At 42.1% G+C, this 17,288-nt stretch overlaps 1 protein-coding gene across 1 annotated transcript; it reads left to right on the top strand.

The window, feature by feature from the left end:
• Positions 1-399: 399 nt before the first annotated feature.
• Positions 400-17,260, top strand: LOC124278078 (protein rogdi-like). Its single transcript, XM_046713829.1, has 12 exons — positions 400-465; positions 1,691-1,739; positions 4,547-4,598; positions 4,859-4,916; positions 9,350-9,356; positions 9,389-9,467; positions 10,206-10,300; positions 10,690-10,811; positions 11,054-11,152; positions 11,796-11,921; positions 14,408-14,494; positions 16,630-17,260. The coding sequence occupies exons 1-12, from the start codon at positions 400-402 to the stop codon at positions 16,663-16,665; spliced, it is 876 nt and encodes a 291-aa protein (XP_046569785.1). The 3' UTR covers positions 16,666-17,260.
• Positions 17,261-17,288: the final 28 nt, after the last annotated feature.

The raw sequence follows: 17,288 nt of genomic DNA, 5'->3' as shown, positions 1-17,288 counted from the left end.
AAGAGTCCAGGTCAAAAGCCTACATGGATAGTCAAGGTCAAAAGCCTACACGGATAGTCCAAGTCAAAAGCCTACATGGATAGTCCACATCAGTTCGGTGGTCACTTGCATAATATTGTACCCTGATGATGTGGGTAGCTGCTTGTCCTGTCAATCACTGGTTTGTGTGGTCTAGAACTGGTGATGTGTATGTCAGTCCCACCATTTCAATACTACTGTGCTGGTCAAAATGCAGCTATGGTCAGTACACCTACAAGGCTTGTGTTATGTGACAGTTAATGCAGTAATAACACTCACATCTTTAAGAGTTCATCTTAAAGAGAATCTTCGTCTGAAAATACTTATTTTAAACTGTATAGAAGTCTAGCTCGACCTATTCACGCAAAGGCTGTATTATTGATGGCCTCTCCATCAGCAGCTGTGTTACTGGGGCAGCAGAGTTGTGGCGGTATAGATCTGTTGGATGTAGGTGAATCAATAGCACCTCTATACACAGAGCTGGCCAGTCTATTTTGAGTGGTCCAGGATTTAACATGGAAATCACCACAAACAGGTTCCTGTGTTCAAGTGAATTTTTATTACGACTGAATTAAACGAGGCTGTCATGCATTTAGACATGGTTTTTACAATGTTGTTGGTACTCACAAGGCATCTCAAGTTGTTAATCATGGGATTTATATGGAAAAAGTTGCAAGGATATCAGAAAAAGTAGTGAAAGTACATGTATGCTCTTTTAATCATGAAAACTTGAGTTAAATATCGCTGGTGAGACATTAAGAACTGGTCCCTGAGCGCTGGTGGTGACTGTGATGGTGTAGTGAGATATTCCTGACAAAGCTCGTTATCTTAGGGGTAGTTATTGATGATGGTGTAGTGAGATATGACTGTCTGGATGTTCCTGACAAAGCTCGTTATCTTAGTGGAAGTTATTGATGATGGTGTAGATGAAGATGGTGATGAAGAGACTATGTCAGGTCTTCAGTTTATTGGAAAAAAACAAATCATGAATTAAAATAGTGAAAAGACTTATGTGATAGGATGACCATATGTAAAACGTGACAGCAACATGGTTTGGTGGTCACTGCATCAACCTCTGGTTTGTTGGGATGAGTGAGTGAGTTTAGTTTTACCCCTCTTTTAGCAATATTCCAGCAATATCATGACGAGAACACCAGAAATGGGCTTCACACATTGTACCACTGTGGGGAATCGAACCCGTGTCTTTGGCGTGGCGAGCAAACGCTTTAACCACTAGGCTACCCCACTGCCCTTTGTTGGGATGACAAGATGTGGGTACATGTATCTGAACATACCTGGAAGCATGGATGTCATTGTACCCTCGGCACATGTGAGTGTACCAAGGAAATTAAAATGACCTAGATAATGCACTCACTCATGATACCATGTGGGATCTATAAAAATACTTCACAAATTACCCTCTCCATACAAACGTATTTGTATTTATGTTCTAGTATTGAAATATGTTTTGATTAGTTTTCTTGCTATTTGCAGACACATTATAGATTTTCAAGATTTCTAATCATGCTAATTTAATAGTGGTTTGGATTGTAGGATACTTGTCCAGGACCCGTTGACGTCATCAGCCTTCGTTGCATGTGTTGATCTGATTAATTAGTCTGTAACGGTTCCTGATAATGAGTTTGGTTAACCATTACTTGTCTATTTCCAGGAATGCAGTAAGAGGTTCCCAATTCAGACACTACCAGGCGGAGATAATGGTGAGTTTCCATGGTTACAAGATGTTTATTGTGGAAATTGCAATTAGATTCATAAAACAGTAACAGAATTCAGAGCAAAAAATGTTCCTGATTTCAGGAACTACAGGAATGAATTATCTGGCCGCAGTTTTCTAATAAACTACAAGGTGCCTTGAAAAAAAACGTTGTGGGTGAAAAAGAATTGTTCAGCTCTTTTTTGAAGAAATTGATTAAAAATGAATTTTGTTTCTTGCCATGCTCCCAGTCCATCCCCAAGAATAGGAAATGTAAGGGGGTCTGAAGGGTCAGTCTCCATATTTTACCTACATACGATTTGTTGTCATGTAAGCGGCTATCACGGTGCCCACTTCAAGCTGTATCAATACTACCAGGATTAAAGAAACCAGTACCTGATATACTACTCAGAAAAAATTAAGGAACCCCCTGTTTGTCTTTACATAGCAGCTAATCTGTCTTGCCATCACAGATATACTATATTCATATGAAAACATGGTCAATAACGTTTCGAGCTGTATATGTAATTGAAGCAGACGGCATATATTCATGGTATATATGTTTTATTGACCATCAGAGTTATTTAAATCATTCGGTGTCAGTATGACTGTTCCATGTCCAGATTTCTGTGTTCGGAAGATGAAGAAAGTCCTTCCTCGTAATGTAATCTGTGGCTAGGTTTTCATGACGTTCTGAATTAAACTTTTTGTTGAAATCATGATTAAATTAGGGTCACGAGGCTTCAGAACACTTCACACCAGAAATATGAAAAAGTCTTAATTGCCCAAGAGATATATTTTGTTCACATCAGATTTGACTGCTGTGGAAAGAAATCCTGAAAGAAATGTATCATCCTCACATGAATACATACGTATACATGCTCTGACAGTCTGTACTGATGGCTTTTGCTCCATCCTACTGTGGCCTCAGATAGTTTGATCTAATTTAATCAATTTAACGATAGTCTCTTGGTAGCACTTTGATGAACACATGGAAATAGGATGAGGTAGCGCATGTGTTTCTTTGTTGGTCCACAGAATATATGGCCAAGATATATTTCAACTTGTCCCTTTGGGTATTCCACGTAAGACATTCCCAGAATACCAATGTTTGGCAGAGTCGGGGCAATCTGACTTTGTTGGAAAACAGCTCTGTGATGAATAATATCTGTCATTTCACCTTGACCTTGTCGGTGTTGTGGGTACTTTGCTTTGTCCGTCTGTCCACACAGAAATTTGGATATTTTACCAAATTTACTGAACGTATCAAAATCGTTTTTCCACAACATTTCAGCATCTCCATTTTTCTTATCACAAACTTCTCACAGAATAAGTCCCACCATCTCTGTTAGGGAGCTTTTTGAACTGAGCTCAACGTGAAAGTATGCTAGTGAGCAGTAGTGACATACAGCAATACTGTACCGGGAAACGAAGCTCATTATACAGCAATACTGTACCGGGAAACGAAGCTCATTATACAGCAATACTGTATCGGGATACAAAGCTCATTATACAGCAATTTACAAGTCCTGTCTTGCAATACATAAAATGCATTACATTAGGCCAGACCAACTTTATTTCTTGTCTTACAGATTTTTGTCCACAGAAAACCTAAAGGCAGGATGTAAAACATGTGAAAAATAACAGAAAATATTCAAGAACCAGTTTTTGCAGTCTCTAGCATTTTCAGATTGACTACAAATAGCAGAATCTTCATAGTGTCTCCATGCTTATATGTTTTTGCCCTTCTAACCCCATCTTCGCTGTCTGAAACTTAAAAGCAAATGACTCAGGGTTGTTATTTACTTGCAGAAAGGGAAAGAATCTGAACATCTGAAATGAAAGTACTGTACTGAGTAGTATCGCCCCCTATCATCAGGATATGTATTATGTAAAGGATCGAAACTGACTCTGAGAAAAATAAGTCCGCGGCAGAGGGAAATTGGGGAGGGTTGACAGGCCGATAGGCCCGACCCGATTTCCGGAGGCCAAGGGCTTACTTTTTCAAACAAACCCGAGGAGGGGTTTTCGATCCAACTTATGAACCGACCGAAGATATACTGTAGATATAATTTCAATATTTGGTATTTACTGTTAAACTCAAGTGGGATGCGACTGGCAGCTGACGCCTTGCCCTTCACGTGCTACCCGTGTCCTGCATGAGCACTGTCCGCACTACCTGTCTTGTGACGAACATATGGTTCATACTGACGAACAATCACAGTCTTCACAGCGATCCTTCGTAGCCTAGTGGATAAAACTGCCAAGCTAGAAAGTGAAGGGTTGCGGGTTCGAAACCAGGTATCGGCACTCTGTATTGGAAGTTTTCAATAATGTGATGTTTTACGATCGTATTCAGTGATAGCAAGACAAAGTTATATGTATCTTTGAAACAAGTAATAATTCAAAGACAAGGGCTATTCCTCTGAAAATCCCTGGGATGCTGGCAATTCTGCAGAAGATCCACGGGATTTCATGGAGAATACCCCTCAGTAAAATGAGAACGTGGCGAGACAATAGAGTGACGTCACTGGAGGTTTATAAATCTCAGTTCACTGTTACACCTCTAGTGACAGTGTCAAGGTTATATGCCCCAAACCTTTGTTTTGTGTTTATAGGAAAGCATACAGGTTGGTAGGTTGAAAGAACAATTTACAAAATTTCAAATATGCTTATATATGTATATACTGCAATATGCAGGTTTTTAGTTATGGTATTTAAAACTATGTGCTTGTGTGTACTTGTGCATGTGTGTATATGATGCGACAAAGTATATGGGGAACTTAATCATTGTCTCATCACGTGTTTCCCCAGCTCAAGACCTGAGACAGATCAAGGCACAGCGGATACTTATGAACAGTCCCAAGTAAGTAAAACAAAGGACATCATTGGCTGGACTGTACCTTACTCCAGGGAGTCGATCAAGTCATATACTGACATCATGTCTATCTCGTACGGGTGGATATTGACGTCTATCTCCTCCATCAGCAGTAAACCAGCTGGGTCAATTGATGCAAACAGTGAATAGGTGTTTTATTGTGAGCTGATGGAAGACAATAATTGATTGTATTGATTGTTTTACCTGTGTTTTACCTGTGTTTTACCTGTGTCCTACCTGTTTTGCAGTGGCACGGGGCACATCAAGTGTATGGTCACATTGAAAGGAGATTCTATATTTGAAGCAGTGAGTATCTGTAAATATGATGTATAGTACCCCCTGGATATGTTATATATAGTACCCTGAGGATATGTTATAAATAGTACCCATCTGGATATGTTATATGTAGTACCCTGAGGATATGTTATATATAGTACCCATCTGGATATGTTATATATAGTACCCTGAGGATATGTTATATATAGTACCCATCTGGATATGTTATATGTAGTACCCTGAGGATATGTTATATATAGTACCCATCTGGATATGTTATATATAGTACCCCGAGGATATGTTATATATAGTACCCATCTGGATATGTTATATATAGTACCCTGGGAAAATGTTATATATAGTACCCATCTGGATATGTTGTATATAGTACCCACATGGGAATGTTATATATAATACCCCCTGGATATGTTATATATAGTACCCCGGGGTATGTTATATATAGTACCCTGAGGATATGTTATATATAGTACCCTGAGGATATGTTATCAATAGTACCCATCTGGATATGTTATATATAGTAATAATAATAATAATGTCTATTTATATTACGCTGGGTTCCATCCACAAAGGTGCATGCTCAAGGCGCTACAATAGTCACAGATGAGAAGTTCACGGGAGGAGATAGTTCATGGGGATAGAACTTTCTAAAGAGAAAGGTTTTTAGGTTGGTTTTGAATGTCTCAAGGGTGGGGGATTCTTTAATGTTCTGAGGTAGTGGGTTCCATAACTGAGGTGCTGCTACTTGAAACGATCTGTTGCCGTAGGATTTTAGTCTTGAGTTTGGTACTGCAAGTAGGCATTGGTTTTCAGATCTTAGGCGTCGTGAAGGCTGGTATGGTGAGATCAGTTCTGATAGATAACTTCGGTGCTGTACCATTCAAACAGTGGTAGGCAAAACACAAGATCTTGAAGTGGATCCGGGCTTCTATTGGTAGCCAGTGTAGGGACATCAATACCGGTGTTATGTGGCATCTTTTTGGTGCACGACTCACAATACGAGCTGCCCTATTTTGTACCTTCTGGAGTTTGTTCAGCAGATCCTGACTCAAACCATACAACAGACTGTTGCTGTAGTCAATGCGGGACATCACAAGTTGTTGGACTAGTGTTTTTGTTACGTCCTTGGTAATAAGATGGCGGATATTACCAATACTTCTTAGATGGAAGTAGCAGGTCTGGCACACTTGATTAACTTGGGCTTCCATTGACAAGGGAGAATCAAAGATGACACCCAGGTTCTTTGCTTTGTCGGCGAATGGTATGAAAGAGTCTCCCACAGCCACTGACGTGATAGTACCCATCTGGATATGTTATATATAATACCCCCTGGATATGTTATATATAGTACCCTGAGGATATGTTATATATAGTACCCCTAGATATGTTATTTATAGTACCCATCTGGATATGTTATATATAATACCCCTGGATATGTTATATATAGTACCCATCTGGATATGTTATATATAGTACCGATCTGGATATGTTATATATAGTACCTGAGGATATGTTATATATAGTACCCATATGGATAGGTTATATATAATACCCATCTGGATATGTTATATATAGTACCCTGAGGATATGGTTTATATAGTACCCATTTGGATATGTTATATATAGTACCCTGGGAATATGTTATATATAGTACCCATCTGGATATGTTGTATATAGTACCCATATGGGAATGTTATATATAATACCTCCTTGGATATGTTATATATAGTACCCCCTGGGTATGTTATATATAGTACCCTGAGGATATGTTATTTCTAGTACCCTGAGGATATGTTATTTATAGTACCCTGAGGATATGTTATATATAGTACCCCTGGATATGTTGTATATAGTACCCCTAGATATGTTATATATAGTACCCATCTGGATATGTTATATATAATACCCATCTGGATATGTTATATATAGTACCCTGGAAATATGTTATATATAGTACCCTGAGGATATGTTATCAATAGTACCCATCTGGATATGTTATATATAGTAATAATAATAATAATGTCTATTTATATTGCGCTGGGTTCCATCCACAAAGGTGCATGCTCAAGGCGCTACAATAGTCACAGATGAGAAGTTCACGGGAGGAGATAGTTCATGGGGATAGAACTTTCTAAAGAGAAAGGTTTTTAGGTTGGTTTTGAATGTCTCAAGGGTGGGGGATTCTTTAATGTTCTGAGGTAGTGGGTTCCATAACTGAGGTGCTGCTACTTGAAACGATCTGTTGCCGTAGGATTTTAGTCTTGAGTTTGGTACTGCAAGTAGGCATTGGTTTTCAGATCTTAGACGTCGTGGAAGGCTGGTATGGTGAGATCAGTTCTGATAGATAACTCGGTGCTGTACCATTCAAACAGTGGTAGGCAAAACACAAGATCTTGAAGTGGATCCGGCTTCTATTGGTAGCCAGTGTAGGGACATCAATACCGGTGTTATGTGGCATCTTTTGGTGCACGACTCTACAATACGAGCTGCCCTATTTTGTACCTTCTGGAGTTTGTTCAGCAGATCCTGACTCAAACCATACAACAGACTGTTGCTGTAGTCAATGCGGGACATCACAAGTTGTTGGACTAGTGTTTTTGTTACGTCCTTGGTAATAAGATGGCGGATATTACCAATACTTCTTAGATGGAAGTAGCAGGTCTGGCACACTTGATTAACTTGGGCTTCCATTGACAAGGGAGAATCAAAGATGACACCCAGGTTCTTTGCTTTGTCGGCGAATGGTATGAAAGAGTCTCCCACAGCCACTGACGTGATAGTACCCATCTGGATATGTTATATATAATAACCCCTGGATATGTTATATATAGTACCCTGAGGATATGTTATATATAGTACCCCTAGATATGTTATTTATAGTACCCATCTGGATATGTTATATATAATACCCCTGGATATGTTATATATAGTACCCATCTGGATATGTTATATATAGTACCGATCTGGATATGTTATATATAGTACCTGAGGATATGTTATATATAGTACCCATATGGATAGGTTATATATAATACCCATCTGGATATGTTATATATAGTACCCATGAGGGATATGGTTTATATAGTACCCATTTGGATATGTTATATATAGTACCCCTGAATATGTTATATATAGTACCCATCTGGATATGTTGTATATAGTACCCATATGGGAATGTTATATATAATACCTCCTTGGATATGTTATATATAGTACCCCTGGGTATGTTATATATAGTACCCTGAGGATATGTTATTTCTAGTACCCTGAGGATATGTTATTTATAGTACCCTGAGGATATGTTATATATAGTACCCCTGGATATGTTGTATATAGTACCCCTAGATATGTTATATATAGTACCCATCTGGATATGTTATATATAATACCCATCTGGATATGTTATATATAGTACCCTGGAAATATGTTATATATAGTACCCATATGGGAATGTTATATATAATACCCCCTGGATATGTTATATATAGTACCCTGAGGATATGTTACATATAGTACCCTGAGGATATGTTATATATTGTACCCCTGGATATGTGATATATAGTACCCCCTAGATATGTTATATATAGTACCCATCTGGATATGTTATATATAATACCCCCGGATATGTTATATGTAGCACCCATCTGGATATGTTATATATAGTACCCTGAGGATATGTTATATTTAGTACCTGAGGATATGTTATATATAGTACCCATCTGGATATGTTGTATAAAGTACCCATATGGGAATGTTATATATAATACCCCCTGGATATGTTGTATATAGTACCCCTGGGTATGTTATGAATAGTACCCATCTGGATATGTTATATATAGTACCCCCTAGATATGTTATATGTAGTACCCCTGGATATGTTATATATAGTACCCCTAGATATGTTATATATAGTACCCATCTGGATATGTTATATATAGTACCCGAGGATATGTTATATATAGTACCCATCTGGACATGTTATATATAGGACCCGGAGGATATGTTATATATAGTACCCATCTGGATATGTTATATATAGTACCCATCTGGATATGTTATATATAGTACCCATCAGGATATGTTATATATAGTACCCATCAGGATATGTTATATATAGTACCCATCTGGATATGTTATATATAGTACCTGAGGATATGTTATATATAGTACCCTGAGGATATGTTATATATAGTACCCTGAGGACATGTTATATATAGTACCCCTGGATATGTTATATATAATACCCATCAGAATATGTAATACATAGTACCCACCTGTGTATGTTGTATATAGTACCCCCTTGGTATGTTGTATATAGTACCCCCTGGGTATGTTTATATAGTACCCCCTGTGTATGTTATATATAGTACCCCCGGGTATGTTTTATCTATATTACCCGGAGATACCCACTGTACTGGTAGATGGTTACTGATGCACCTTACCAGGACATCAACTAAACATGTTCTACAGGACCATCCTGGAGGACTTCAAACATAAACAGGGTAGAGCTAGGGTAGATGGGGGTATGGGTAGAGCACCACATCTACAAGACCAGCATCCTGGGTTAGAGGGGTATGGGTAGAGCTAGGGGAGATGGAAGTAGGGTACAACTGGGGTAGATGGTGGTATGGGTGGGAGAGCTGGGGTAGATGGTGGTATGGGTGAAAGCTACTAGGGTAGATGGTGGTATGGGTAGTAGAGCTAGGGTATGGGTAGATGGGGGATGGGGGTATGGGTAGAGCTAGGGTAGATGGTGGTATGGGTAGAGCTAGGATAGATGGGTGGTATGGGTAAAGCTAGGGTATGGGGGTATAGGAGTGAGATGGGTAGAGCTAGGGTAGATGGTGGTATGGGTAGAGCTAGGGTAGATGGGGGTATGGGTAGAGCTGGGGGTATGGGTAGAGGCTAGGGTAGATGGTGGTATGGGTGGTAGAGCTAGGGGTGAGGGAAAGATGATGGAGATGGGTAGAGCTGGGGTAGATGGTGGTATGGGTAGAGCTAGGGTAGATGGTGGTATGGGTAGAGCTAGGGTAGATGGGGGTATGGGTAGAGCTAGGGTAGATGGTGGTATGGGTAGAGCTAGGGTAGATGGGGGTATGGGTATGGGTAGATGAGAGAAGCTAGGGTAGATGGTGGTATGGGTGAGAGCTAGGGTGATGGGGGTATGGGTAGAGCTAGGGTGATGGGGTATGGGTAGAGCTGGGAGGAGTGGTGGTATGGGTAGAGGTAGATGGTAGATGGGGGTATGGGTAGGCTAAGATGGGGGTATGGGTAGAGCTAGGGTAGATGGGATATGGGTAGAGCTGGGGAGATGGGGGTTATGGTAGCTGGGGAGGAAGGGGTATGGGTAGACCTAGGAGAGGAAGGGGTATTTATAGAGCTGGGGAGAGGAAGGGGTATGGGTAGACCTAGGGGAGAGGAAGGGGTGTATGGTAGAGCTGGGGGAGAGGAAGGGTATGGGTAAAGCTGGGGTAGATGGCTGTTTGGGTAGAGCTAGGGGAGAGGAAGGGGTGTGGATGGGAATACAAGTAAAGCCATGATGTGACTTTTGATTGATCGATCTATGATGAATGAGGGAGTTTAGTTTTACGCCGCACTCAGCAATTTTCCAGCAATATGGCGCTGGTGTGTAAGTGATCAAGTCTGGACCAGAAAATCCAGTGATCAACAACATGAGTATCATTCTATGCAGCTGGGATACGATGACATGTGTCAACTCAGTCAGCTTGCCTGACCACCTGATCTTACGACAAGCGTGGGTTGCTGAAGACCATAACTTACCCAGATCTTCACGGGTTTGTGATGTTACAGATTCAGGATGCTGGGAACCACCTATGCAGGGCAATGATGACACTGAACAGTCACGATGGCAGCTACAAGTTCAAGTCAGGGACGGAGGTTATACTGGTAAGTTGAAGTAGCTGTTAGTGTTTGAGATATGGTGGGTTTTGGTGTAGATCTTGTGTTGGTGTAGATGTTGGTGTAGGGGTTTGTGTAGATGTTGGCATAGATGTTGGCGAAGATGTTGCAGTAGACATTGGAGTTAAAGAAAACGTTGATTTCACTGTATGTACAGTAAGTCTGGATGACAGAGGTTCCAGTATATGTAGAGTGAGTTCACTGGGTGAATGTTATCATCTTGTCAACAGCTGCTCGATGACATCATGAAGAGCTTGCTGAAGGGCCGAGGAAGTCTTACATTGCCAAAACGGAAATCATTACAAGAGCTTGTCAATAACAGAAATATGGTAAGCTTATTCCACTGGTAGGTTGAACTGCATCATACCACCAGACATGGTCCCGTTGGCCATTTTCTTCATTCTGGAGCACCAGTGTGATTGGTGATATACCTTAACACAGTGTCTGACCCTTGATATGATGCGTGTCACAACATCTTACCTTCGATATGACTCATATCAGAATGTGTGACCCTTGATATGTGTGTGACAACATCTTACCTTCGATATGATGCATATCAGAATGTGTGACCCTTGATATGTGTGTGACAACATCTTACCTTCGACATGACGCATATCAGAATGTGTGACCCTTGATATGTGTGTGACAACATGTTACCTTCGACATGACGCATATCAGAATGTGTGACCCTTAATATGTGTGTGACAACATGTTACCTTCGACATGACGCATATCAGAATGTGTGATCCTTGATATGATATAAGTCACAACATCTTACCTTCGATATCATGTTGTCTCCCCCTTGATATAATGAATATCACGATATCTGACCTTCAGTATGATGTATATCACAACGTTTGATAGAGTTTATATGCTGTTGTCAAGCTGTGCATGGTCACATACATGATATCACAATGTATGGTACAATGGCTAATCCTGCGATGACACAAGATCTATGTTTTGTATTTCCAGCATGTTTTGTACCCTCCTGTGCCAAGTGACATCGCCCTCTCCTTCTACATCCATGCATCCAAGTTGATCCTGGCGCTCTACCATGTTCACATCACCGGCCAGAAGATCGAAGTCACAGCCCGCTACCAGCTGAGCAACAACATCCGTCACCAGCGGTACACTGAGGTCAGACTGAAGCCAGATGAAGGCCAGACTGAGGTCAGACTAAGACCAGAGGCCAGACTTAGGCCAGAATGAGGCCAGACTGAGACCAGACGAAGGCCAGACTGAGGCCAGAATGAGGCCAGAATGAGGCCAGATGACGGCCAGACTGAGGCCAGAATGAGGCCAGAATGAGGCCAGACTGAGGCCAGACTGAGGCCAAACGAAGGCCAGATGATGAAGGCCAGATGATGAAGGCCAGACTGAGACCAGACGAAGACCAGACTGAGGCCAGATGACAGCCAGACTGAGGCCAGATGACGGCCAGACTGAGGCCAGAATGAGGCCATACTGAGGCCAGACTGAGGCCAGAATGAGGTCAGACTGAGGCCAGATGACGACCAGACTGAGGCCAGAATGAGGCCAAACGAAGGCCAGATGATGAAGGCCAGATGATGAAGACCAGAATGAGGCCAGAATGAGGCCAGACTGAGGCCAGAATGAGGCCAGACAGGCCAGAATGAGGCCAGACTGAGGCCAGACTGAGGCCCAATGAGGTCCAATGAGGTCAGACTGAGGCCAGAATGAGGTCAGATGACGGCCAGAATGAGGCCAGACTGAGGCCAGACTGAGGTCAGAATGAGGCCAGAATGAGGCCAGAATGAGGCCAGAATGAGGTCAGACTGAGGCCAGAATGAGGCCAGAATGAGGCCAGACTGAGGCCAGAATGAGGCCAGAATGAGGTCAGACTGAGGCCAGATGACGACCAGACTGAGGCCAGAATGAGGCCAGACGATGGCCAAACGAAGGCCAGATGATGAAGGCCAGATGATGAAGACCAGAATGAGGCCAGAATGAGGCCAGACTGAGGCCAGAATGAGGCCAGACAGGCCAGAATGAGGCCAGACTGAGGCCAGACTGAGGCCCAATGAGGTCCAATGAGGTCAGACTGAGGCCAGAATGAGGTCAGATGACGGCCTGAATGAGGCCAGAATGAGGCCAGAATGAGGTCAGAATGAGGCCAGAATGAGGCCAGACTGAGGCCAGAATGAGGCCAGACAGGCCAGAATGAGGCCAGACTGAGGCCCAATGAGGTCCAATGAGGTCAGACTGAGGCCAGAATGAGGTCAGATGACGGCCAGAATGAGGCCAGACTGAGGCCAGACTGAGGTCAGAATGAGGCCAGAATGAGGCCAGAATGGGGCCAGAATGAGGTCAGACTGAGGCCAGAATGAGGCCAGAATGAGGCCAGACTTAGGCCAGAATGAGGCCAGACTGAGACCAGACGAAGGCCAGACTGAGGCCAGAATGAGGCCAGAATGAGGCCAGATGACGGCCAGACTGAGGCCAGAATGAGGCCAGAATGAGGCCAGACTGAGGCCAGACTGAGGCCAAACGAAGGCCAGATGATGAAGGCCAGATGATGAAGGCCAGACTGAGACCAGACGAAGACCAGACTGAGGCCAGATGACAGCCAGACTGAGGCCAGATGACGGCCAGACTGAGGCCAGAATGAGGCCATACTGAGGCCAGACTGAGGCCAGAATGAGGTCAGACTGAGGCCAGATGACGACCAGACTGAGGCCAGAATGAGGCCAAACGAAGGCCAGATGATGAAGGCCAGATGATGAAGACCAGAATGAGGCCAGAATGAGGCCAGACTGAGGCCAGAATGAGGCCAGACAGGCCAGAATGAGGCCAGACTGAGGCCCAATGAGGTCCAATGAGGTCAGACTGAGGCCAGAATGAGGTCAGATGACGGCCAGAATGAGGCCAGACTGAGGCCAGACTGAGGTCAGAATGAGGCCAGAATGAGGCCAGAATGGGGCCAGAATGAGGTCAGACTGAGGCCAGAATGAGGCCAGAATGAGGCCAGACTGAGGCCAGAATGAGGCCATACTGAGGCCAGAATGAGGCCAGAATGAGGTCAGACTGAGGCCAGATGACGACCAGACTGAGGCCAGAATGAGGCCAGACGATGGCCAAACGAAGGCCAGATGATGAAGGCCAGATGATGAAGACCAGAATGAGGCCAGAATGAGGCCAGACTGAGGCCAGAATGAGGCCAGACAGGCCAGAATGAGGCCAGAATGAGGCCAGACTGAGGCCCAATGAGGTCCAATGAGGTCAGACTGAGGCCAGAATGAGGTCAGATGACGGCCAGAATGAGGCCAGAATGAGGTCAGAATGAGGCCAGAATGGGGCCAGAATGAGGTCAGACTGAGGTCAAACTGAGGCCAGAATGAGGCCAGATGAGGCCAGAATGAGGCCAGAATGAGGCCAGACTGAGGCCAGTATGAGGCCAGAATGAGGCCAGACTGAGGCCAGAATGAGGCCAGACTGAGGCCAGAATGAGGTCAGACTGAGGCCAGACGACGGCCAGATGATGAGGCCAGACATCTGTTTAAACTTGTTTACACATACATTACATTGGATATATTAATGATATCATGTTTATTTTATCCCCTGTGCAGGTGGAAACTGTTGTACAGTGGCTCAATGATGCCATCATGCTCTTCACACTGGCTCTGCAGCAGTGTCAGCAACTCAAGGACAAGGTAAGGAGCTTGATAATGTGTCAGAATCCTATTCCACCAGACATAAGAACAGCTATTTTCAATATCTCTTTCAATATGCAGATTTTCAATTTGGGAGGAAAATAAATCATAAGTGACATTGGCACTGAACTAGCGGGATCTGTGGGCATGCACCCTATAAAATTTGCAAATATTACAATGAATTTGGTACATTTTCCTGCAATCTTAGATGAAAATGACACTTCCAAATTCACCTTGATTGACATTTTATCAGCATGTTCTTCAAGAGATGATGTCCCTTTCAATCCATATTTTATCAATTTGTCACACATGATACATAGTTTGTCAGTCTAAGTAAACTTAAGCTAACAAAACCAAGTAGAAGGTCGCGTCAGCTAACCTTTGAGCGACCTATGACTTTCCAATCAAACGCAAGATGGCCAAACGGATTTATCCAATCAGACAACAACTACATGTTAGGGTTCGGCAGGACTCTCAAAACGGTTTTTGGATTTTCTCTTCCCTGGTCGCTGACACTGATCTATCAACAAATGAAAATCCGCATAAAACACAGATACTTGACCTGCAGTATATAAACTTATGGGTTTCTAATGACATGGGCACTATTTGCTTATATTTCCGCAAGATGACATCTTTGAATATTGACAAAAACGCTATTTTCAGCAACTGTTTACTCATTGCATGTATCACTCAGAAGCAATCGTGCGGAAAATAGTATTTGGAATCGTTCGAGTTTTTTAGGTAAAGGTTCAAAAGCTTGTTTGAGTGGCATTTTAGAAGTTGAGACGTACAGTATGGAACAAGTTTTTATGGATAACAACTTCTTTATTTTGTGAGTGCGACGTTTCAATACAGATTCTTGTACCGTTGTCAAGCAAGAGTGATACTCTTGCTTGACAACGGTACAAGAATCTGTATCGAAACTCTTGCTTGACAACGGTACAAGAATCTGTATCGAAACGTCGCACTCACGAAATAAAGAAGTTGTTATTCATAAAAACTTGTTCCATAAGGTTCAAAAGGTATGTGCGAATGTTAGCTTTTGCGATTTGGTAAGCTGCATTCTGATTGGTCAGTCCAAAAGGTTAGCTGACGCGACCTTCTACTAGGATTTGTTAGTGTAAGGAATAATACTGAGCCTAAGTTTACTTAGACTGCATAGTTTGTCAACTTTCCGAACGAACTAGTCAATTGTACCCTCATGGTTTCAATACGTTATTTTAACTGATCTCTCCAGGCAGTTCCATTAAAGCTTTTTCTTCACTGACTGGTCAGTTTCTTTAGTTGTTCATTCGAATCATGTCGCTCAATAATTCTCACCATTTTTCCTGCGGGCATCGCTGATACTACGTTCTTTACTATATGGCTATCATTTACATAGCTTAATCGTATTACCCAGCTCACACCTCATATGTCAGTCCATATCAAGACCTCACCCCTCTAATAATTTTAATGTAGATTCATGCTTATCTAAAAAAATACCCTGACTGATATGTAAATCCCGGAAATCGACGATTTCGGTGGAAAATACTCATGCCTGATTCCACACGAACAGTGTTCAGTTGTTTCCATGACAGCTGTTGTTTTGGGAACAATAGGGGAGATATGGATTGTCCTTTGAGAAATACCAAGAAAATGCTGGAAAAACATGAATCGAGAACGCTAGTTGTCCAAGGAATCCCCCACAGTGTTGAATGAGGGGTTCCTTGGTTCCAAAGAGCATTTCTTTCATAATATTGTTTCAATGTTCGGTTAGAACAAGCACCATCTTTTTGTTGTCTTTGGGTGTGCCATCACAAGGAATCGAACCCTTAACATTCCTCTCAGAGGAACAGATGCTCTAGGAACTAGACCATTATGATAGTCTGAAACTATCGAAACATTAGTTAGAAACGTTAACTAGAATATAAATATACAGTGTATTCAGGTGTTTGGAACTAAATGTGCAGTTCTTAACTTTCACATGTTTAAACCACATCTGGGGACAGTGGGGTAGTCTAGTGGTTAAAGTGTTCCCTCACCACACAGAAGACCCCGGGTTTGATTCCCCACATTCCTCCAATGTGTGAAGCTTAGTTCTGGTGTCCCCCTCTGTGATATTGCTGCAGTATAGTTGACCTGTCCGTGTGTTTCAGCTGACCGTGCTACTCCAGTACAAGGGAATATCGTAAGTGACGAGATCCTAGCAGCCTGACCACCGGACATCACAGACGATGTCCTTGCAGCTGTCTCATAGACACACTGTGTTTTAAAACGATATCACCTTAGAGAGATATCCATTGCTGAGACAGGAACAGCGGTGGATAACAGATAAATATGTCATAAAAAATGATATCATCTCGCTAAAGTATGAATACTGTGAGATAAGTAATGTTATCAATAGAGTGATATGTCACTTAACACAGATATCAAGAGGACTGACAAGAAAAGTGTTATCAACAGGATAAGTATGTGATAACAGAATGATATCACTTTACTGATATGTTATACACAGTGTGACATCAATAGATATAGTGACATAGTGATATGATGGAAGTGATATCACCTTGCACAATCATAATGAATACTGACATGTTAGGGTCGTCGTCAGAATACTTTTGTTTAGAAACATCACAATATAACAGACACATAAAATCTGTTCAGGCTACCTATTCACCTTACCATGAATTCCACATTTCCTCTATAAGATACCTGGATCTCCTGTGATGTCATGCAAGAAGTTGATAGATATTATACAATTATAGACTCTTGTAGAGGTCGATTTCGGTGTTTATTGACCTGAGTAAAACAATAT

Source organism: Haliotis rubra, unplaced genomic scaffold, assembly GCF_003918875.1.
Source record: "Haliotis rubra isolate DU_JTF1 unplaced genomic scaffold, ASM391887v1 Scf230, whole genome shotgun sequence".
NCBI classification, from domain to species: Eukaryota; Metazoa; Mollusca; class Gastropoda; order Lepetellida; family Haliotidae; genus Haliotis; species Haliotis rubra.
The sequence above is the reverse complement of the archived record's forward strand: the minus strand, read 5'-3'. Positions and strand labels throughout refer to the sequence as shown.

Coding starts and splice junctions, on each gene's coding strand:
- LOC124278078 (XM_046713829.1), top strand. CDS start 400: ATGGCCTCTCCATCAGCAGCTGTGTTACTGGGGCAGCAGAGTTGTGGC. Junction 9,468..10,205: donor CTACAAGACCAGCATCCTGG/GTTAGAGGGGTA, acceptor GGATATGGGTAG/AGCTGGGGAGATGGGGGTTA. Junction 14,495..16,629: donor GTCAGCAACTCAAGGACAAG/GTAAGGAGCTTG, acceptor CGTGTGTTTCAG/CTGACCGTGCTACTCCAGTA.